General features: G+C 36.7%; 1 protein-coding gene across 24 annotated transcripts in view; it reads left to right on the forward strand.

The window, feature by feature from the left end:
- The window catches only part of DST (dystonin), a 492,147-nt gene that overhangs the window by 419,883 nt on the left and 48,848 nt on the right, over nt 1–23,416 (forward strand). For 20 of the 24 annotated variants that reach the window (XM_030802620.1, XM_030802603.1, XM_030802607.1 and 17 more), the window contains 11 exons: nt 502–661; nt 860–1,186; nt 1,722–1,806; nt 2,913–3,154; nt 4,070–4,276; nt 12,970–13,089; nt 13,285–13,392; nt 14,887–15,105; nt 19,131–19,334; nt 20,662–20,893; nt 21,789–22,015. In XM_030802620.1, coding sequence (XP_030658480.1) covers nt 502–661; nt 860–1,186; nt 1,722–1,806; nt 2,913–3,154; nt 4,070–4,276; nt 12,970–13,089; nt 13,285–13,392; nt 14,887–15,105; nt 19,131–19,334; nt 20,662–20,893; nt 21,789–22,015 — 2,131 coding nt within the window. The remainder of the gene's footprint in view (nt 1–501; nt 662–859; nt 1,187–1,721; nt 1,807–2,912; nt 3,155–4,069; nt 4,277–12,969; nt 13,090–13,284; nt 13,393–14,886; nt 15,106–19,130; nt 19,335–20,661; nt 20,894–21,788; nt 22,016–23,416) is intronic. The other 4 variants (XM_030802609.1, XM_030802610.1, XM_030802623.1 and 1 more) reach the window with 1 other exon arrangement.

The raw sequence follows: 23,416 nt of genomic DNA on the forward strand, positions 1-23,416 counted from the left end.
TAAAATAGGAATCACTATTAATTCCACTATGCACAGGAGGAAGAAGCTATGTGTGCTCTTCAAACCAGTTTTGACCATTTGATTAAGAGCAATCTCAGTAACTGTTGCTCCAATTGAAATTAATATATAAAGCACTTAAAATGGGGCATGGCACAGAATATGTGTTCAATGAATTTTACCTGTTGTCGTTACTATTACTGCTGTTATTATTATAACATTGCTGTCATTATTAGAACTGTAATTATGGGAAGTATTGTTACAGAAGATTACTTCAGACTTTCATGAGATTCAGGAACTTGAGGATGACCTGTTGTTCAACTTTAATTTTTTTAACAGAAGAATTGTTTTAATATGTTCTTTAAATGTTAAGAGATTTAAATTTTAACCTTAGATAGTTTCTACAGAAAATGTTTAGAATAGATTGCAGGAGCATGACTGAAGATTTTTGTTGAATATTTCACACATTCTTCATCCCTAAATGACCTTTTGGCACATTTGTAGGAATCGTCAGTTGGAAGGTATCTCGGTGGTAGCACAGCAATTTCATGAAACCTTAGAACCACTGAACGAGTGGCTTACAACCATAGAAAAGAGGCTGGTGAATTGTGAACCCATAGGAACCCAAGCATCTAAACTTGAGGAACAAATTGCACAGCACAAAGTAAGATATAAATCACACATTAGCGAGGTTCAGTTTTTATTGTGTGGTTTTGTGACATAAATTTGAGTTATGTACTATTGTTTTGTTTAATTGCAAACTAAATCCATTTCACATGTCATGCTTTAGTTTTATTTATGTTTTCATTTTTATTTGTCCATTCTTTTTGTTTTCTTCTTTATTTTTTTAAACTTTGCTTAGGCCTTAGAAGATGACATCATCAATCACAATAAACATTTACACCAGGCTGTTAGCATTGGCCAGTCCTTAAAGGTTTTGAGCTCCAGGGAGGATAAAGATATGGTGCAGAGTAAATTAGACTTCTCTCAAGTATGGTACATTGAGATTCAAGAGAAAAGTCACAGCAGGTCTGAGCTCCTCCAGCAGGCCTTATGTAATGCTAAGATTTTTGGGGAAGATGAAGTTGAACTGATGAACTGGCTGAATGAAGTGCATGACAAACTGAGCAAGCTCTCAGTCCAGGATTACAGCACTGAGGGGCTATGGAAGCAGCAGTCTGAACTTCGGGTATTTTGATTTATTTTATTTTTATCTTATTTTTTCATTTCAATTGTCATTAGTCCTTATTTCTGTGCAATTTTATGTTTATGATGATTTCGATGAATTGCTGTACTCAAAAAAAGACTGTTATACAGATTACTTTTAATGAAGTCATTTTAAAGCAAAGAGTGACTGAAGTCATTTTAAAGCAAAGAGTGACTCTATCCAATTAGCTGGATATTTCACTTTTCATTTTGTTATTTTATTGTTGTATACAAAGACCTATATTAACCAGTACTTCAGTACATCCACAAAACCCATTTTCACAGGGCCCTAAGTATTTTCTGAAAAGGAATATGCTGTGAATTATGGTAGATGGACATGGGGCACAGTGGTGAAAAGAAGAGGTCTAAACATGGGAACAATAAGAACATTTGAAAATGTGAGATATTTACTCAAATATGTCTCTGTGAAATCTAATTACAGTTCTCTGAGATTAACTAATGTTAATGCTAACTTAAATGTTTTTCCCCCCACATAAAAATGGTACCTGTGTTTTCAGGTTCTGCAAGAGGACATCTTACTCAGGAAACAAAATGTAGATCAGGCTTTACTAAATGGTTTAGAACTACTTAAACAAACCACAGGTGAGATATCTTTCAAATCAAATCATCATGTGGTCAGCATTTTATATTGTTTTCAAAATATTTTAGAGATGGGAGAAAACCAAAACACTTTATGATTTTTGGTCCATTCCAAGACTTTTATTCTGGAGAATGCTTTGAAGACCAATCAAGGGGGTGGTTAGGATATGATCTCACTTTTTTCTCATGATCTCACTTGAGTTCTTGATGGAGGTTGTGTGTATTACTCATAACATAAAGCACTTTGGCACGGGAGCTCATCAGAGAAGCCCAGGACAGAGTCACATTACTTTTCCACTTGTGGAAGGCAAATGAACACATAGGTTGTAGACAATTTCTTTTTAAGATAGATTGCATTGCAGTGACACACAGTATGGCTATGTGCATAGCTATACACGGGCTTCATTTCTTCATGTCTGAATCACTAAGAAAACTGATACACAGTTTAGTATCTAGATGAGATTTTTAGGACAACTCAGGGAAACTAGTTTTAGTGATTCCTTTGGCCATAGGAATTTCACTATACCTATATCCAGTTCAGCAATATGTGTATTTTGGGGGCAAGTATCGTTCATTATGTATTGAAGAAATTAAATGTAGAATCAAGAGCCTTGAGCTGGAAGTCTGAAGCCCAGGACACAATTTTTTCTGTGTGTCAAAAAATGAGTTAGAGGCAAGTAAAGATCTGTTGGAATAGTGCAGATGAGTGATGCTGAGTAACTAAGAGCAGAGAGGCTAAGTATCTTGCCCAAAGTAACCCAGCTTTTAAGCCATGCATGAAGTCAGTATTTGAACTCAAGCAGTTTTTAACCCCTCTTCTTTGAAAACAAAGTCTCATACAGATAGATACAAAAGTACTGCTTTCCACATAGCTAAAGACACTTAGCCTTTTCCAGTTTCTACATTTGTATTTTCAGAGTGATTTAGATTTGCCGGAAATCTTGGGAAAGATTAAAATTTAGAAAAGGGCTTCTCTTGAGTAAGATTATCTTTAGAAAAATGTCTCCCTTTGTTCTGTAGAAATTTCATCAGTGTTCCATAATATCTGAAGAAACCCTCCCCCTGCCTTTTTTTCTTTCATAAGAAATAACGTGACTTTGAAATTTTAGGTGATGAAGTTTTAATAATTCAAGATAAATTGGAAGCCATTAAAGCAAGGTACAAAGACATTACTAAATTGAGCACTGATGTGGCCAAGACTCTGGAACAGGCGCTGCAGCTTGCAAGGCAGCTGCACTCCACACACGAAGAGCTGTGTACCTGGCTGGACAAAGTGGAGGTGGAATTACTTTCATATGAAACTCAGGTTCTGAAAGGAGAAGAAGCAAGTCAAGCACAAATGAGACAAAAGGTAAGCTCTGATTTCTGCATTTTGGATTAGTCTTTTATCTTTTAGGCAGTCTTATTCACACAAAAATAAAATTATATTTGTCTTATGTCATTACATATGCTGAAGGATGCCTTGGTGGGTGGAGACCCAATAGAAATTGGCAGCAGATCAACTGTTTAAAGTTTTAGGAGCCCAGAGATGAAAACAGTATATAATAATTGTTGCAAGAGTATATTTGGGAGTATAGTTTATTACCCAAGGGACAGAATGATGAAAACAGAAAAAAAAAAGGGAAAATGATCATTGTTTCAGAGACACACATAATTTGGTTGGAATACCAATATTTCTATAAGATAACATGGGGTGGGTTTTCTAATTATATCACAAAAGTAGTATACTGCATTATAATCCTTCCTCTTTTCCAAGACATCAGCCTCTGTCTTTATCTTCCTTGAAGTATGATCACATGTGGGTGAAAGGGAGTTGGTGAGGTCAGGCTCACTGAGCCTGTAATGATTCTCTTGTCATGATTTAAAGCCAGTTTGTCATCATTTTGAGGGTCACTTAATTCTGGCTTGGAATATCCTCTTCATTTTACTTTTCTGTTACCTGATTACTTAGAGGTTCCCAGAAAGCAAAGAATAACACATGTTAGCTTGCTTGTTTTTGCTTCTGAAATTTTATTTATATTAAATTTCAAAGATAAAATCTTGCCACGTCGACAAATGAATTGTTCTTTGAACTTCTCAGGAAACATTTTTCTTTTTGCAAAATAGCTTTAGATTAAAAAGGTTTATTTAACTCAACTGAAACTAAGGGAGGGGGGGAGTGGGGCAAAGCATCACATTATTCGCCTGCAAAGGACTTGAGCTCCAAGAACAGTTAAAGGAAAAGTCTGTTGAAGCTCTTAAGTGTTACTTATGTGTATGTTTTCAGGAACTGAAGAAGGAAGCTAAGAACAACAAAGCCTTACTGGACTCCCTTAATGAAGTGAGCAGTGCTTTGCTGGAACTGGTACCATGGAGGGCAAGAGAAGGACTTGAGAAAATGGTAGCCGAGGACAATGAGCGCTACCGATTAGTGAGCGACACCATCACTCAGAAGGTGGAGGAGATCGATGCTGCCATTCTGCGATCACAGCAGGTAGGGGGAAATGGTTTGTTGTTTAGGCAATAAATTTTCTCCAGCTGTTCCCAGAGCCTTTACCTGAACAAAGATGCCTGTTAATACTGTTTCCATTCATTCGCTGTGCTTCCAAAATGAAAGGGTGGATTTGAAAAGAAGTTGACTGGGCTTCTTCGATGTCTGAGCACCAGGGCAAGGCTAATCTGTACATTGTTCACAGCCATCTGCCTCATTGTTTCACAGATTTATCCTTACCAAGTCAGACACTGCGAAGATCAGCCCAGCTTTCCAAACAAAATGCTTTTGTCTACACATATGCATATTGCTGATATTAATTTTTATGTATTGACTAAGTCTAATCTGTATGTGAGTAAATAATGTGAATTGTTTTGTAAGTCAGTATAACTGTTCATTTACAGAAAGCTGGGGCAAAGAGAATGTTTTCTTTTTAAAAATGAAGCAGCTTTGTTGGTAATGTGAAGTTTTTTTCTGAAGATGACAGACGGGGGAAAAGATGATAGGTTCCAATTTGTCTGTAACTCCTGCAGAATGTATACTCCAAGAGTTTTATAGGCATTCGGCCCTTAGCCACAGCTCCCTGGGAAGACTGTGGGCAATGAGTGGGGTCCTGGAAATAGAAGTTTGTAATACATGTGTTGATTAACTTCAGTTGAAATTTCTGTGAATATTTATATTAAGTCATCAGAGTTACTACAAAGTTTATGTGTGGGGGTAGTATGATATTGCACTGTACTTGAGAGCAGAGCTTGTGATGGTGTACGACTAAGCTTTTACTAGTATGAGCCAAAAGCAAGAGGCATAAATCAAGCTGATTCTGTGGGAGCATCCAAAATTAATTTTCTAATGTTGCCGTAGAAATGGAATTTATAGTTAGTTCTAAAGCATAATGTTCCGCTCCTCATTTTAGTGCTGTGCTCTGGGATCACAACAGCTGATGAAATGCAGTGGTAGCAAAAGCCCTGCCTAAGAAATTTTAGTGAAGGAGGGCATTCATGCTTGAGGAATGTATTTGTGTGACTCTTTCTAAACAGAGGAGTTTGTATGCCTCATTATTATAGGAAAATGAGGGTGTTTATTTGTGAAGTTTATTCAACTATTGAAAAATATATTTTTTTCACTGAAATGAATTTGAACGTTTCCGAACTGGCACTGAAGGCTTCTCTAAACAGCAAGAAAATTATTCTGTACTCTTGGGAGTAAGATTTTCTTGAGAAGTTGACTATGGTTGGCTGGTTCAGTAAAGCGAGACAGTAATAAGGGCACAGTCACAGATTGAGTTTTCATTGGTTAGTAATCTCTGATATGTGCCAAGGTCATTAATTGTGGCCAGGTTCTTCAAGGTTTTGCATATGTTTTCCAAAGGCATGGGTTTGGAAAGGAAGTCAGCGTGAGTCTTCCGGAATCCTTTAGGAAAATAATGATTTTTTTTTTTTTTTCTGATAGAATCAGTCCTTATTTAAAATTTCAAGATTTTCTCAAAGAATATAGAAAAATTCATGAAAGAAAGCATATGTAAGCAATTCGGTCTGTATCCTTCCAGTCTTCCTCTTGAAAGAGAAGGAGAATTTATATAGTAAAATCCTCTTGAAAGAGAAAGATAATGTATATAGTAAAAGTCTTACTACCAATAGATTACACATAATGCCACTGATATCTTCTGGTTCTTCATGTGTGTGTTTTTATCTTCATTCCTTTGCCTGCAAGTCTGTCCAATGAAAATACCTCCAATAAGGCTACATAGACACACAGATGTTTAGAGCTGGGAGGAACAAGCCCAGCATGCATGGGGCAAAGTGACTTGCATGTGATCTCACAAGCAGTAAGTGGCAGAGTAGCAACTAAAATTTAATCCATATCTCATTCTCCCTCACTGCTGGGCCTCCTCATAAATTATATATAGAAAAAAACCCTCGAGGGTGGGAAACCACTTTTTTCTAAACTTCTTCAATAATCTGAAGGTTCCATTATTACAACAAAGTGGAGGTGTATAATGAGAATATTTCCAGCTATAAAGACTGTGGAGGATGAGAATACAACACTAAAAGGATCATAAAACATTACCGTGTAGGGAAACGTAAGAATAGAGTAGTAGGTACCTGTCTTCCTGGTGTGGCAGAGATTTTGCACTTAAAAGACAAGTTTCTAAACTCATAATTTTCAAGTTTATAAAGAAGCTAATATATCCCCGAAATATTTTATAACGTTGCCTACTTATAGATGTTTGGAATTAGGACCAGAGTATAGTTTGATAAAAATGTTTGTTTTCTGTTTTACCCAATAACTACATCCATGAAATATAAAAAGGAGTGATGAAAAAAAGCATATCTTTAGACCTGGACATTAGCCACATATTTTGGACTATCTGTTTTACATTGTTTAAACAAATTACCATTTTGAGTCCCTTCTCCATATGAAATAGGGACATGATATGACCTGAGCTCATCTTTTTAGAGACACCTTTAGTCATATGCAATTTGTTTTATTAACAGTGACTCTTCCCCCAGACCCCTGCCCCCAGCCTACCAACAGCCACATGTGATGGGGTAAGGACATGTCTTGAATGATACTTCACGATTTTAAAATTTATAGATGTAATGATTTGTCCCAGTTAAATCAGGGGGAGTTAAATTAGATTTTCAATGACTAGGTGTTCTGTTTTCTGAGCAGAAATATCTCTTAAGATACTTCATATTTTTCCCAGTTTTAAGGTTGCATATATACCAGATATACCTCCTTTATAATGTCAACCTGCTTTTTGAAATTTAACAAAAGCATAAGCACCTTGTGAACTGTCAAGCCACAATCACAGAATGTATTGACTTCTAAACATCAGCATGGAAGATGTCAAGAAAAACATGGAAAAGACTTAAAAGTTTGAAGGGAGAACAGAAGGGAACATACAGACACCTTCTCATTCGCACATACTTTGTAACCACTTTGTATAAATTTAGGTTTTTAAAAAGTTTTGATTTGACAGGGTTAGATTTTCTTGTTAACCCTATATCACAATAACAGTTTTGAAAAGATACGCAATTGAACTTTCATAACATAGGTGTGAAGGCCCTATTTGTTATTATCTGAGAAATAATTGAAAAACCTCAGTAATAGGTGAATGAGTAAGAACTTGTACATTCACTGATACCACCCACCAGTCCCCCAAATCTGACTCTAGATTTGCGGGCATTGATATTCTAAAAAGGATATTATTTCTTAAAGTAGTTGGGCCCATTCATTACTTTTAGGAAGAAATTGAATGGGACAAGGCAGCTTAGTAAATAATGATGTTGAGCTGAACTGCCTCCCTTTTACAATACATGCCATTATCTGAGTTATAAACTGTACGTACTTTTGCATTTTAAACCTACACAGAGTAGCATATCTTTGTTGCTTTCTTTCTACAAGCTTTGTGGAAATGGAGAAAGGCACTTTTGCTTGAAAAATGTACAAACTTGGGTTCTGAATTCAGACTACCTTGATTCTTTAAGCCTCAGAGCAATTCATCATCCTTTGCTTCTTATAATGTACAACTGTCAGTAGTTGCTAAAATATGTATATCTTAGCGGGTCTGGGAATCCCGAGCTTTCTTCAGCAGTTCTAATTGCTTGGCTTATGTAAGCGGGCCCCATAATAACCCTGTTAGAAAGGCCCTTGGATTGGTGGTTTGGGTGCAGTTAATGCAAACAACTCATTGGGTCATTAGGAATCAACCTGGAGAAAAATATCACCTGTTTATTTCTTTTAAAGGACCAGAAGGAAACATCTCCTACGGAAATGAGATTTGTTTAGACCCTCCAGGTGTTGTGGATGGGAAAATATGGGCTGTGTTATAAATAATGAGAAGCAAAGTGGAAGGAAATGCTAATCAAAAGAAAGTGATAAGATCCCCAGTCAGGGGAAGGGAGTAAAAAGGATGTCCTTGAGGTTAAGGTTTGCTTATCACTTTGCCTTAAACCTCTATGAAAACCTATTACATATTGACCGTTGTGGTATCTGGCAGTCCAGAAGTCAGACCACCTTTGTTAGAATCTCAGGCTCAGCATTTACTACCTGAGTAGTCTTTGGTAAGTTAGTTAACTTCCCTTTACCTCATTTTGCTAAGCTGGAAATGGAGTTAATGGTAATACATGATACAGCTGTCAGGATTAAAGGAGGATTGCATGTTAAGCACTTAGAACAGTGTGCTCAGTAGGGTGCTGGCTGTTACTGTTTTAGAGAGTGTTTTTCAGGCATATTTAGATGTAGCTACTTAAAATGTCTTGCACTAACTTTTAGAAAATTCCTGAAATGCTAATTCAACCATAAACAGAAGTTATAGTAGCTAGAGTTGGTGGTTCAGCTCCTCTGATGCTATTAAAGTATTTCCCCAAATACAATTATGGATGCCAAGATTCTCAACATTTTATGTTAAGTCAAATTTTACTACTTGTATGAATAGTAAACAAATTTACTAAAATTTGGCCTAGTGTATTTCTCTCCATGTTGCTTACATGTAAAGTGAGCCATTTTTATGGTCCATTAGAAATATACATGTTAACCAGTCATTTGAGTGAGTCATAGACCTAAAATGCCTCGCCTTACTATAAATTACTTAATGTAGATCTTGTAGCTACTCCCTTTGTTGCTTAACAATATTTGATAATTTTTAAAAGTTTCTCAAATGACAGGAGGGAGATACCTGTTTGAAGTCTTTTTTTGTTTTTTTTTCCTTAGCAGAGCAAATGTTTGACTTGATCAAAGAAACATTGTTTGGATTTCAGCTTTCCTTTTTTGGCACCTTAGATGGCATCACCATACTGTTTATTGCTGGAAAGTTTTTTTTTTTTTTAAATAGGGGAGACATAGTGTTAAACTAATATTAATATTTCACAGCCTGACTGTCTTTATGAGGACACTCATTTAAATACTGTCAGGCTGAACACAAACAAGAGGGGTAGGGTGTCACTTTATTTTTTTTTTTCAGGAACCAGTAGAAAAAAAGAATTTATAACTGTTAAATTTTATTCAGATATCTTGCAGTATTTACATTCAGGTAGAAAGGCCTGATGAACTGTTTTTCTCAGTCTTATATCCTTTAAGTGAATCACATAATCAGTTTTTACCTATAGCTTTATTATATATGCCTTGAAAAGTAAGAATCCACATAGAAGACTCTTTCACTTCTTTTTCATGGGGATTCTTTCTCCACACCTGAAGCTGCTGAATTAGTTGATGAAATGTTTTTCTTTTGTTTTCATATTGATCAATAATTGCTCATGAATAACTTCATTTGAAATTAAATAATATCACAGAAATTATTGAACCAGCTTAAGATAGATTATTTTAAGTGATTTCTTGGTCTCCTTATAATTACAGAAAGTCTACCTATAAGCTTGATGATATTAAATTTTCAATATCAAAAAATAAATTATACCCCACGTTGATGAGGTTATAGCAAAACACTGCTTGTGGGAGTGTACGTTAGCACATTCTACCTGAAGGGCAATTGGGCAGTATTATATCGAAGGGAGAAAACACAAATAGGAACTTATAGGTGAGACGTTACCCACAGAGTTGTTTTTCTTTCTTTTAAAATTTTTTTAATTTATTTTCTTTTAATTTTTAATTTTTATGGACATAGTAGATGTGTATATTTATGAGGTACATAAGTTATTTTGATACAGGCATACAGTGTCTTATTAAAATTAAACTTGTTTTAAGATAATTGTAAGTTCACCTGCAGCTGTAGAAACAATACAGAGAGATCCCATTGTATCCTCTACTCAGTTTTCCCCAGTGGTAACATCTTTATAGTAAAATATCACAAGCAGCATATTGACATTGATACAGTCAAGATACAGAATATTCCCCTCACTGCAAGAATCCTTCATGCTGCTCTGTGAGCCATACCCATTCCATCCCACCCTACTCTCCCTAACTTCTGTCAACCACAAAGCTGTTCTCCATTTCTATAATGTTATTTCAAGAATGTTCAAGTATTTTTTCAGTCCCAATCTCTTTCTCTTCTCCTTCTGGGACTCTGATAACATGAATATTAGGACTTTTGTTGTAGTTCCACAGGTACCTGCAGTTCTGATTATTTTTTAAGTTATTTTCTATTATTCAGTTTGGGTACTTTCCATTTCTATTTCTAAGTGGTAATTTCTTTTCCTTCACTGATTCTTTCTTCTGTCCCCTTCATTGAGCTCATCCACTGAGATTTTTATTTCAGTTACATTTTTCAGTTCTACATTTTCATTTGGTTCTTCTTTATACTGTATATTCCTTTTCTTTGCTGAGATGTTCTATGTTGTTGATAAAGCCTTCTAATTTCTAATTTGTTTCAGCTATGAACATTCAGAAGTACTCACTGAAGCATTTTTATCATGGCTGCTTTAAAATCATTGTCAGATAATTCTAACATGTCTGCCATCTGGGTATTGGCATCTATTTGATTATCTTCTTTAATTCAGTTTGAGATTTTCCTGGCTCTTATATGATGTTATGAGTGTTAGAGCTTAAGCTTTCTGTTTTAACTGCCTTCCTCTGTAACCACTCTGGCAGAAGGTGGGGCTGCTACCAGGTGAAGGTAGAAGTCCAGGTTCCCAATTCAACCTCTGTTGACACCTAGGAGATGGCTCGTCATTTCTGCTGGGTGGGAGTGGGAGTTCCAGCTCCCTATGTGGTCTCTACTAGTACCACAGTGCAGGTTGCTGTGATGGTGACACACTGAGTGATGATGAAGATCCTGACTCTCCACTAGGCCTTCTCTGATATCACCCCAGAGGAGTGGAGGGAGGAGCAGTTCGTTACTGCTTAGTGGGGGTGGAAGCCCAGCCTCCCCACATGGTCTCAACTGGCACGATGATCTGGGGATGAAAATTCTGGCTCCCTACTTGGCATTCTCTAACATCTCCCAGCAAGAGTGTTGGGGACCTTGTCATGGCATTGCAAGGATAGAAGTGTAGGCCCCCCATTTGTCCTTTCTTGGCATGAGTGTGAGTGGAGCAACCATTTTTTCTGTAGTGTTCTGTAGTGTTTGGTTGGAATAGAGTGGTTATTGTTTAAAAGTTGTCTGTTTTGCTAGACTACTCCTTTCCTGGTCCTTTGGCTAGAGAGAGCAGGCTTGTTTTGGGACTTTGTACCCATTAGTGTTGTGTGGTTGCCAGTTTCTCCAGTATCTAGTCTTAGATACATGAGGCAAAAAGAAAATCCCAGAGAATTCACCACTGTGTTCTTCCTTGTGGCCCAAGGTCCGTGGTAGTTCTGTCCTCTTCTCTCCCCTTTGTGGAATCTTCTTTATATGTTTTATATATAATGCCTGGGATTTGTAAGTATGCTTATCATGAGGAACAGAGAAAAGCTAATGTACTCCATCTTCCCATGAGTTGACATAGTGTTGCAGAGTTTTTAAAGTACGAATTTTTAAAAATCTAGTTTCTTATCTCCACCCATCTTTCTCCCCACCTACCTGTTTTCCCACCCCATCTGGATTTCCAGAATCCTTTGAAAAGTTAGAAGATCTGGCAGTGCTGGACTTGAATAGCCAAAATGTTCATTCCTCATTAATTCTTCCAACTGAGGTCATTTCAGTGATCATTTATGGTTGGTACTGTGGTGTCACAGGCCCATTTTATTCATGGGAGCCACTGGGGTTTATCCGATGGAAGACATTGAAAATGTTCGTGCTCTTTGACTTGATAGCCACTTCTAGGAATCTACACTAAGGAACTAATTAGAGATGCCAACAGAAATTTATATGCAAATATATTCATTGTAGAGTTGTTTGTATAATAGCAAAAATGCAGAAAGCTGAAATGAAAATCCAGGTATGCTAGAATATAATGGTATTGTTTGAAAATCACATTTAAAGGAGTATGACATGGGAAATGTTCATAGTAAATGAAAAAGCAGGATATAAAGCTGTTTATACAGTGTCATCCCAGACATTTTTATACAAATCTTTCTCTCTTGATTTGTGGAAGAAAATTCACTACAATACCAGCAGTGTTAACTCTAGGTTTTAATTTTCTTCTATATGTTTTTCTCTGCTTTATGAATTTGTACTGTGCTTATAAATTACTGTTTTAATTACTGTTATGATCAGGAAAATAACATTTCTTAAAATATTTGAGAATGCTCTTAAAAATGTTTTCTGCCATTATTAAATGGGATGCTTAAAAATTATACATGAATCATTTAGGGGTATACTCTGCATATATAGAGATGTATATTGACACATGCATTTATAAACATAATAGTATAATAAATGGGGATATTCTATTCTTTTAGCTAGGAACTATGTACTTTGATAGCAGAATGTTAGTTGCATATCATAGCAGTTGAGTGATGGGTGAAATGATTAAAAGATGGTTCCTGGCTATTGGCTTTCATAACTGTTACATTTGGACAGTACTCCTAAGGTGCAAATTATTAAGACTGCCTGAAAAGAAGGCAATAGTGCTAGCTGTCCTAAAATCGTTAATGCAGTGCTATAAATCCAACATGTTTTAAGAGCTTGTGTTTAATTACTCTGTGGAAAGTTCTCCTTTCTTTAAAATTTAGTCATTATCACAAATTATTTTAGGATGCCATGAGGAGACAAGCTCGGATTTTCCACTTGTGTGATAAGGATATTTCAAAGAACTGTAGATAGGTATTTTCTGGCACCAGGAACAGGAACGTGCTGACCTAATTATTTATCTTTTGTTTAGTTTGACCAAGCAGCTGATGCTGAGTTATCCTGGATTACTGAAACAGAAAAAAAATTGATGTCTCTGGGTGACATCAGGCTTGAGCAAGACCAGACTTCTGCTCAGCTTCAAGTTCAAAAGGTGAAGAAATACATTTCCAATTGCCATATAAATTATCTGTTGGTCTGCTCCTACTCTATAAAATGTGCCTGTATGATTTACTTTTTAAGACTCCTCTAGTGTAACCTGGTATTTTTAACTACTTAGCCTAATTGTTTTCATTTTAGTCATACAATTTCTTGTTTTATTTTTTGTCTTTATTTTGGTAAATCACAGACATTCACCATGGAGATTTTGAGACACAAGGATATTATTGATGAACTTGTTAAATCCGGGCATAAAATCATGACCACATGCAGTGAAGAGGAAAAGCAATCAATGAAGGTATAATCTTGTCTGTGGACTGGTAGTGGGGCTCTTGAAAAAACAGCAGGTGTTGAGCTTTCAGTCCTAGAAAAACACTTCTCCGTTATCCACAGCTGCCATTTGAGCAGCAAAAATAATTAGTTTAAATAAGGCATATTTCAAGTTTATAGAATAACAGTGAAAGGAATATCTCTTAAGAGAATCACTATGAGGACAATCTTTTTGAATAGGCACAAAGGCTATTAAGGTTTGAGACTTTGGTTAACTGGCACGCATTAAGCATTCAGTTAATGTTAGCTGTATTATTACCATTATTATCAGTAGAAATTATTGTTTTTTGTATGTATCAACTATTGTTTATGTGCTTCAGAGACATTTGGGCCTCTTAATAAAAACCAAAATATGTGGCTCTCTCTAATGCTGCAATCCATTTTGTATAAAGTTACAGTAAGCTATATAGGGAAAATATGGTCTGGGTAATTAAGGAAGCATTCAGTCTGTGTAGTTTTAATTATCCTTTAATTTGGCAGAAAACCAGCCACAAATAAAAATGTTCAATTCATATTCAGACATCTAAGCAGCCTGAAGAAATTGATGTATATTCATGCTTCTGGTAGGAAAGATATCCCATGCGTGGCAAAAAAAATAGGAATCTCTATGCCTAAAATCATATTTTAAAGAGTATGCATTGCTTTTAAGGTAGACCACAGATAAAATAATAGAATGCACAATGTAATGATATGCACTCTTTTATTTATGTATACTCTACAATGGCAATTTGCTTGTTTATAATTGAATCTTCATTATTTTCGTAAAGACTCTGATGTGAAAAATACAGATTGTCATGAAATAATTTCTTTGTTATTCTGTGGTTTATTGGGTTATGATTGTGGTTTATCTTCTGCTATTAGTTTTTGCTATGAGTTTATACCATAATCTAGATCACTGTGACTGCCCCGTTAAATCCGGGTATAGCACAATGGCAAATGTTCTGCTTTGATTCCTCTCCTTCTCTTCCTCTTTCTCTTTCTCTTTCTCTCTCCCCTCGCCACCTCTCTCTCTCTATATATATATACACACACACACGTATATATACACTTATACACATATATATGTGTGTATATATATATCATTAATTTTGTTAACTAAAAATTTTGACAATTTCATTTGCAAAAAGTAGTCTTTATTTTTTTTCTGCAAAATATATGTTGCCAGAATCACATGCGACTTGTTTTCTAATCTTGAAGCCATTGTAAAAATGACTGGAGAACTGTGCATATTGTTTTTGGAGATCTCAGTGTCTTATTCATAAAAACTTGAGGCACTTTAATTTAAAGTGAACTTTTGTACGTATAAACCATTAAAATCTGAATAGCTTTTACTGATGTATTCATTTAACACATATTTGTCAAATGCCCACTCTGTCCGGGTGTACTGTGCTGGACAGAGCACTCTGGAGTGTGTGTGCTCGTTGGCCTGACCAGTTAAACATTTCATCCTTTTATTTTCTAGAAAAAACTGGACAAGGTACTGAAGAACTATGATACCATCTGCCAGATTAATTCAGAAAGGTATCTGCAGCTGGAGCGGGCGCAGTCCCTGGTTAACCAATTCTGGGAAACATATGAAGAACTTTGGCCATGGCTGACAGAAACACAATCAATCATCTCTCAGCTTCCCGCCCCAGCCCTTGAATATGAAACTCTAAGGCAGCAGCAAGAAGAACATCGGGTAAGCCTGGTGTGAAAGAGAATATTGTATTCCCCATTAAAAGAGAATCATGATTTTTATGGTGGTTTTTAGTACAGTTAAACCACTTACATGATTAAGGCATTTTATAATATTGTGTTCTGGGCTGTGTAATTTGCTTACCTCATAATTGCTTCTTATACAGGGTTATAGCGAGAAGACTCATGTGGATATACTTACTGTATATGTCATTAATTACATCACAACTTTTATAAAATATGCAGTATAAATCATCTAGATAGAAAAAAATTCCCATTTAAAAATGTTATAGAAATAAGCTTTTGAAGTGCTTTCAATTTACACACGTTGAATTGTTTTAAATTTATACATTTAGAATGTAAATGCAGAGTGGAAATATATGGGAGAACCATTATACAGACAAGGCCATTGAGCTGGGAGAAAATGTGTAATATAATGAATGTGTCAAAATAGCAATATTATGAAAGCTATGAAAAGGGAAAATGATGAAGTATAAAGACAGATTATTTTGTTCACCTCCTGTACATGGAACTCCTTTGAAGTTCTTGTTCCTGTAAGTGTAAATGGGTAAAGTAGGAGGAGCACATTTACAACTACAGTTATGTCACATTTTAAACATGTATGAAATGGCACATAAAGCCCTCTTTTCAGCAGTCACTTAATTGTTAATATGGCTTAAAATTTTGTAAGGGTTTATGTGAGAGAGCATTCCAGACTGTCAGAAAAAAACTAGATTTCTTGCTATTTATGGACTCGTGTCGTGAACCTAGTTGCTCTTCCAGATCTGTACAGAATGTACTCTGAGACTAATCATGGTGTGCATGTGTGTGTGTGTATGTGCATGAGGGTATGTGTGTGTGTGTGTGTGTATGCCTGTGCCCAAGAGAGAAGGAGGGGGAGAGAGAGAAAGGGAGGGAAAAGTTCAATTCAGGGTTTATTACATCATTGTTTGGAATATGTGACATCTTGTTAATCTTGTTTGTTTACCTTTTTAATGAATTGGCATTGAAGACTATACTGAAGTATTTATTTAAAAGAGAGTTTTAGCGACCACATTTTAACTTTATTTAATATAGTAGAGTTCTATCTAAATGATTCAGCAGGAGAAAGACAAGTATGTAGAATTGAATTTTTGTATAAAGACTTATTTGTGGCAGAAATCTGATATCTACTCACTGAATTATTTTAAATAAAACATGTTTCATGCATTTCTATGCTGAGGTGATTTGAATAGCCACATTTTTAGCATAGCATCAGATAGTATGGAAAGGCTCATTATTGAGCTGAAATTTTAAAAATTGAGTTTTTTGCCATTTTGCATAATCTTTAAGCTCTCAAAACAAATTTGTGATTGTCTATATAAAGGGAGGTAGAAAACTTTGTAGCGACATCTTCAAATTGTTTAAACTAAAAGCTTTGCTGTTGCAGAATATTTGTAGCCTCCTAGGATGGCATTTCTTCTCCAGCTCTACAGCATCCTCTCCATGTATTTTGGGGGAAAATCTAGTTCATTCTCGCCAGGAATGAAAAGTGGCTCCAAGGGCCATGTTACCACATGATAGATATCTTAAAGTCACACCGGATAGCTCCAGCCTGACTGGACTCCTATGACAGCATGTTGCCAAGAATCATTTTGTCACATATAAGGCAAAAGGCATCTCCTTTTGGGCCCTTTTCTGATACACACACATACCTGAGTAAATGGCTGGTAGGTGTTCTCTTGCCTGTCATGGAACGGTTTAAGAACGGTTTAAAAAAAGGCTCCTCGGCCAGGCGCAGTGGCTCATGCCTGTAATCCCAGCACTTTGGAAGGCCGAGGCAGGTGGATCACCTGAGGTTGGGAGTTCGAGACCAGCCTGACCAACATGGAGAAACCCTGCCTCTACTAAAAATACAAAATTAGTCAGATGTGGTGGCTCACGCCTGTAATCCTGGCACTTTGGGAGGCCAAGGCAGGCGGATCACCTGAGGTCAGGAATTCGAGACCAGCCTGACCAACATGGAGAAACCCCATCTCTACTAAAAATACAAAATTAGCTGGGCATGGTGGTGGATGCCTATAATCCCAGCTACTTGGGATGCTAAGGCAGGAGAATTGCTTGAACCTGGGAGGCGGAGGTTGTGGTGAGCCAAGATCGCGCCACGGCACTCCAGCCTTGGCAACAAGAGCAAAACTCTGTCTTAAAAAAAAAAAGGGTCCCCTCACTACTTGCCAAGCCAAGTTGCCTTATAGTGGTGCTATACAGGTGAGATCTACCAAGACTCAAAGGAACTCAAAAAATATCAGCAGAGATGTAGCATTTTATTTGAGAGTCTCTTGATAACTCTTGAGTGAAAGCTTGTTTTCCAAGCATTCCTGAAAGAACATTGACGGGAGAACGTATGTAACATCTTCAGTTTTCCTTTTCCATGAGACTATCTATAGCTGATATACCATCACCACCTCCATTCAGTAAAGCAGGATGAAGATATCTAATTATGCAAAATAAAAATAAGAAAACCTTGGCTTGGGACCCCCAGGAGCTAGATTGCAAACATGGCCCTCCCACATTCTTATGTGCAGCATGCTACATTAGACTCTTCCTTCTTTTAAAATCGAATTCATCTTTATTTAGCCCTTTCTAAAACTATTTTGAGTCAGTCTTTTGAAAACCTTCAAAAACAGTTTATTACATTGGTGATAGTTAATGATGTAATTCCTCAACAAGTTCTCAAAATAATGCTCATAATTGATTTTAGTAGACACTTTCAATAAAAATCTAGGTATGTGGCCATCCTGGTGACTGATAGAAATTAGAGTTTGCAGGAAAAGATTGGTAGTTTGTCTCTAGACTATCTTTCCTGAAAGTAAGATTCCCCAGAGAAGCTTTTGTGAGGGGCTGGAGTTTGGAGGTACACATTCTGGTGAGGACAAAGAGCTGCTGATGAGGGAACCTAATCAATAATGTGGTACAAATGAAAGACCCCCTCAATGCTGCACAGAGGCCATCCTCAAAAAAACCTGCAAGCAAAAGCAGATCTTCCCCCTGGGGGTGGCTTTGGTTTTGACCCATGAAAAACTGCTCATTGAAATCCATGGGATCCATGAAGTGTATGTATTCTAGCTTTATTCAGGCTTCCAGCACATCTTCTCTATTAAAGGGAATGGGGATCCACTTGAATTCTACACCCACGCGCTAGTATAAATATCATTGTATTTCTTGATTAGCTAACAAAATTATGCACATTCATATGACATGTTTTTCCTTAAATATACCTTACAAACAATGCTCAGTATATAGCTGTATATTGATAGACTGCCCTTGCAGCCTTTAATATTTTAAAATAATGAATATAGATTCATTCATATGTATGTCTTTATATCATATATATATATATAGAATAGATTCATACATAAATATAAAATGTAATACATGTTCATTCATTTTATATCAGTCCGCATATATAAATGCAATGCCTTGTGGGCTTACATCACCCTAACATTCCTTATCTTGAGGTTTTGTCTCAGCATTGCATCTAACTTCTATTGAGCTTCTTTCTATTCTTTTTTCTTCCTTCCCTTCTCCCTCCTTCCCCCCATCTTGTCTCTCTCTCTCTTTTTCTTTCTTCTATTTTTGTATATATCATGAGTGTGCAGAAAGGAACACCATGAGATATGACTTGATGTCTGTAGGTTGAGGACATAGTGAGTTCAGAATACTTTTATATAATATGACCCTTGGCTAATGCTCTTGTCAAAATGTGCTGCTCTTGGTATGAGATGCATAATAAACTGGGATTCATTATTTCACTGAACCAGCATCTTTGTACCCTAAAGGGGCTTCGGTGTGACCGGACTGTTGTTTAATCTTTGTGTCAGGGCCTTCTCTTCCTGGCAAAGAGCTGTATGAGCCATCATGTGTTAAATGCCTTGTGATGGGGAGGGGTTTGTTTGGAGTTTCTTGCCAGCTGGATGCATTGCAGGTGTAGACAGCTGTAATATGGAGGTGTGACCCTGAGATACTGAAAAGCTGTTTGGTTTGTTATAGCAACTGCGTGAGTTGATAGCTGAACACAAGCCTCATATAGATAAGATGAACAAAACTGGGCCACAGTTACTGGAATTGAGCCCTGGGGAAGGCTTTTCTATCCAAGAGAAGTATGTGGCGGCCGACACCCTTTACAGTCAAATTAAGGAAGATGTCAAAAAGCGAGCTGTGGCACTGGATGAAGCCATTTCTCAATCAACTCAGGTAATTGTTTACACTAGAAATATAATTGGGTTCTTGCAGACAACAGAGCACAGAAAGACATTTTCCTGGATTTCCTGATTAAATTTTAACTAAAATTATTTCACTACATTAACTCTGAGTATTGATGTCTGTGTCCCTCAGAGGTGATGTTTGCTTGCATCCAGCCTTTATCTCCTTATCTTTCTCTGCCTGCTTATAGATATAATACAAATAATTTTCAATGTCTTAAGAAACATGCAGTTGTCATCATTGTCCAAATATTTAATTCAGTGTCCATCCTGAGTAGAATGCAATATTTGCCATTGGGAGAGATAAAGGAAAGTGTTATAATTATTAATAAAATACTCTCAAGAAGGCAATGAGAAGAAAGAATGATAGGCTAAATGAAAAGAAAAAGAATATAAAGTTGGATATTGATGGTTTTTTCTTTTCTGAAAATATCTTTTTTCAAGAAGTTGAATTTTGAAATACCCAAAGATTTTCCAGTTTCAAGATTTGGTTTTTATTATTAGATATGGCACATTAGAGTGGGCCAATGTCACAATCCTGTGTGATTGTTCCTTTAACTTTGAGATAGTATAGAACAAAGTTCATTCATAGATGTGAATGAACAAGTTTTTATAGCTTTGCTTAATTGTCTATGGAACCTTTGCAAATAAAAATTTTAAATTCTGTCATGTGTCTGATTATGTGTTTAACCATGAAGTAAATAAAAACTTCTGAAACTTGTAACTTCTGTTATATCAGAAGTTACAACATTGGGGAGGTTTTTTTGTTTAAATTTTTTTTTAACATTTTTCAGTTCAGGAAATGCATAAGTTAAGGATTCCCTGGAATCTAATCAAAACTTTCCATGAATTTCACATTAAATAATATAACTTTTCAGGATGCCAAAATAGTTCATTAAAAATGAAGTAAACAATCCATTGTAATAGACAAATACTCAGGTTATTGAACTTGATTTTTAAAATTAATTTGAATTATGATAACAGGATGAAGCAGCAGGTAAAGAATTGCTGCTGCCATGTCGTCCTGGTCCAATTACATGTTAACATATACCATTTCTTAATGGATACACTCAAATATTCATAAGAAACTAAATCTATTGTACATAGGTAGTGTGACACAGAGGTGCATATACATCATGAGTTTAGGCATGTCTTCACACACCAGGTGGATGTAACTTTTGAATGGGTCTGTTGATAAAGAGGCTAAGATTTATTCTTAATTCTGACATTAAATTGTAAAAAATGTTTTTTTCATTTAAATTTCACACTTGGTATTACAGATCTTTTTTCCATAAAAGATCTCTTTGTTTTGCCCCTAGTTCCATGACAAGATAGATCAGATCCTTGAGAGCCTGGAGCGCATCGTGGAACGTCTGAGGCAGCCACCCTCTATCTCTGCAGAGGTCGAGAAGATCAAGGAACAGATCAGTGAAAATAAGAATGTGTCAGTAGACATGGAAAAGCTACAGCCGTTGTATGAAACTCTTAAACAGAGGGGAGAGGAAATGATCGCTAGATCTGGGGGGACTGATAAAGACATATCTGCCAAAGGTAATACTTTTGGAATAGGGAAACAAACTTTATTTTTAAAGCATTCTAAATGTTTATGCTTTTTACTCACCGTCCAATTGGATAACAAAATGCTGCATCTTAAAACAGGTATTACAAATGTGATGTGTTTAGGGTTGAAGGGCTGTGTATGCAAATCCCTTGTTAATGTCTTCCTGTGTTTGTGAAATCAATCAGTTGAATACAAAGCGTGCCATTATACATAGACCATGTATAAAGACCATATGTTCAAAGACCATGTGTATTCAGGCCTTTTAAATCAGTAGGTTGAGGCATATTGCTAATAAGGCCATATCTGGGTTTTTTTCCTCATTACTGACTCTGCTACCTTACGTAGCATGCATCCTGCATCACATAGCCACAAAAATGGGAACCACTACGACAGCCAGCCATCTTTGAGATATGAGCTGAGGGTCAAAAGGGAGAACATGTGTGTAGTGGAAATTCACAATGAGAGTACTCTAGAAGCAAGCCCAAAATACATACCATACATTGTTAACGTTCCTGGGACTGAACAGACAATTTTACTCTTGATTTGGGGAGCATAAAAGTGTACCTAGGTGATTATTTCACTCCCTTTGGGATTAAGGATAGCCTTAATGAACTTGAAACTTGATAAACTTGGTTCTACTCTGAGCTCACTTTTGTTAGGAAGAACCTTGGTTTGGCAAGAATAGGAGACCCAGAGATATTGTGTTATTTGGCATAGATTCTTGGACCCACTGATATCCACTGGACTGGGGTCATTCAAAACTTGGTCCAGTTTTAGATACTTAGCAAATTGGATCACTACTTCCTGCGTGAACTATATAACATTCTGCTTTGTTGGTTATGTGGGGCTAACCAATCGCATTGTGGATACTGTTTTGCTTCATAGCTGTTCAGGATAAGCTTGACCAAATGGTTTTCATTTGGGAGAACATACACACACTGGTGGAAGAGAGGGAAGCCAAACTACTGGATGTGATGGAGCTAGCAGAAAAGTTCTGGTGTGATCACATGTCATTGGTAGTTACCATTAAAGATACTCAAGATTTCATCCGGGACCTGGAAGATCCTGGAATTGATCCTTCAGTAGTAAAACAACAGCAAGAAGCAGCAGAGGTAAGCAGAAAATCTCATTTAAAGTTAGAAAAATAAGTTGTGGCATAATGAAATCCAGATTCCTTGGGTAAATATTAGGAGTTACTCTGTTAACATTTATATTTGGTTCTGAAAATGGAATGTGCAGTGATACAGTAGGAGATAGAGTATACCCACAAATTTCACTTTGAGATTGTATGTTCAAAACAATTTCTCAGGCCTGCATGCTGGCTCATGCCTGTATTCCCAGAACTTTGGGAGGCCTAGGTGGGCGGATCACTTGAGGCCAGGAGTTTGAGACCAGCTTGGCCAACATGACGAAACCCTGTCTCTACTAAAAGTACAAAAATTAGTCAAGTGTGATGGTACACACCTGTAGTACCAGCTACTTTGAGGGTGAAGCATGAGAATCACTTGAACCTGGGAGGTGGAGGTTGCAGTGAGCCAAGATCGTGCCACTATACTCTAACCTGGGCAACAGAGTGAGACTCTGTCTCAGAAGACAAATAAAAACACAAAACAGCAACAACAAAAAATTTCTCTTCATCCTCACTGTTTTTGCCTTATTTCAGGGCCTCATTATCTCTCTTTCTTTTTGGCTTCCAAAGTAATCCAAAGTGAAGACTGTTTTTTCCTTGCTAGGCCTCTGACCTTGCTGCCAGTCTTCTCTCTAGATCTGCTCTTACTGTGTTGCTGCCTAAACCCCCTCAGAGGCATCCCCTGCCATCTGGGTAAAGCCCAAACTCCCTAGAGCAGGGCATGCAGCTTTTTGCATTCCAGCCTAGCTCATGCCTATGTTTCCAAAGTATGTTTTTCTTTTGCTCCTTTACCAAGCTCCCTCCCTGCTACTGATTAGAAAGGGCATTTCCCAAAACAAACTGTTTTGCTCTTTCTAGTGTCAGTGCCTTTGCGCATCTTATTTCCTCACTCTAGAATGTCCTTCCTGCCACTCTACTGGCAAAGTCCACTCAGGGTTCAGTTGGATCATTACCCCCATGTAAAACCTTTTCTTGTATACTTAGCAGAGTTAGTGCATCTTTGTTCCCGTAATACTTTATTCATGCAAAGGGCTCTGCACATAGTATGATTTACTGTTACTTATGCCTCTGTCTTTCCTGCTGTAGTGTGGGCCCCTTGAGGGGAATAGCCATATCTATTTTTCTTTGTATCCCCAGTGCCTGGTTTAGGGCTTCGTTTATGGTTATTCAGTGTTTGTTGAATGAATGAATATATTTCACCAAGAAGATGAAAGCAAAAGTAGGATACTGCCTTTCTGTTGTGGTATTTTTGTACCTTACAGGTCCTACCTGGTCCTGCCTAGGGTAATGACATAAAATGTAAATCCAAAGCTAGATTATTCTAAATCTACTAACAAATACATTAATTTGTATAGTTTTTGGATTCATATTTTACTTGTCTATG

Source organism: Nomascus leucogenys, chromosome 22a (genome assembly GCF_006542625.1).
Source record: "Nomascus leucogenys isolate Asia chromosome 22a, Asia_NLE_v1, whole genome shotgun sequence".
In the NCBI taxonomy this organism is placed as follows: domain Eukaryota; kingdom Metazoa; phylum Chordata; class Mammalia; order Primates; family Hylobatidae; genus Nomascus; species Nomascus leucogenys.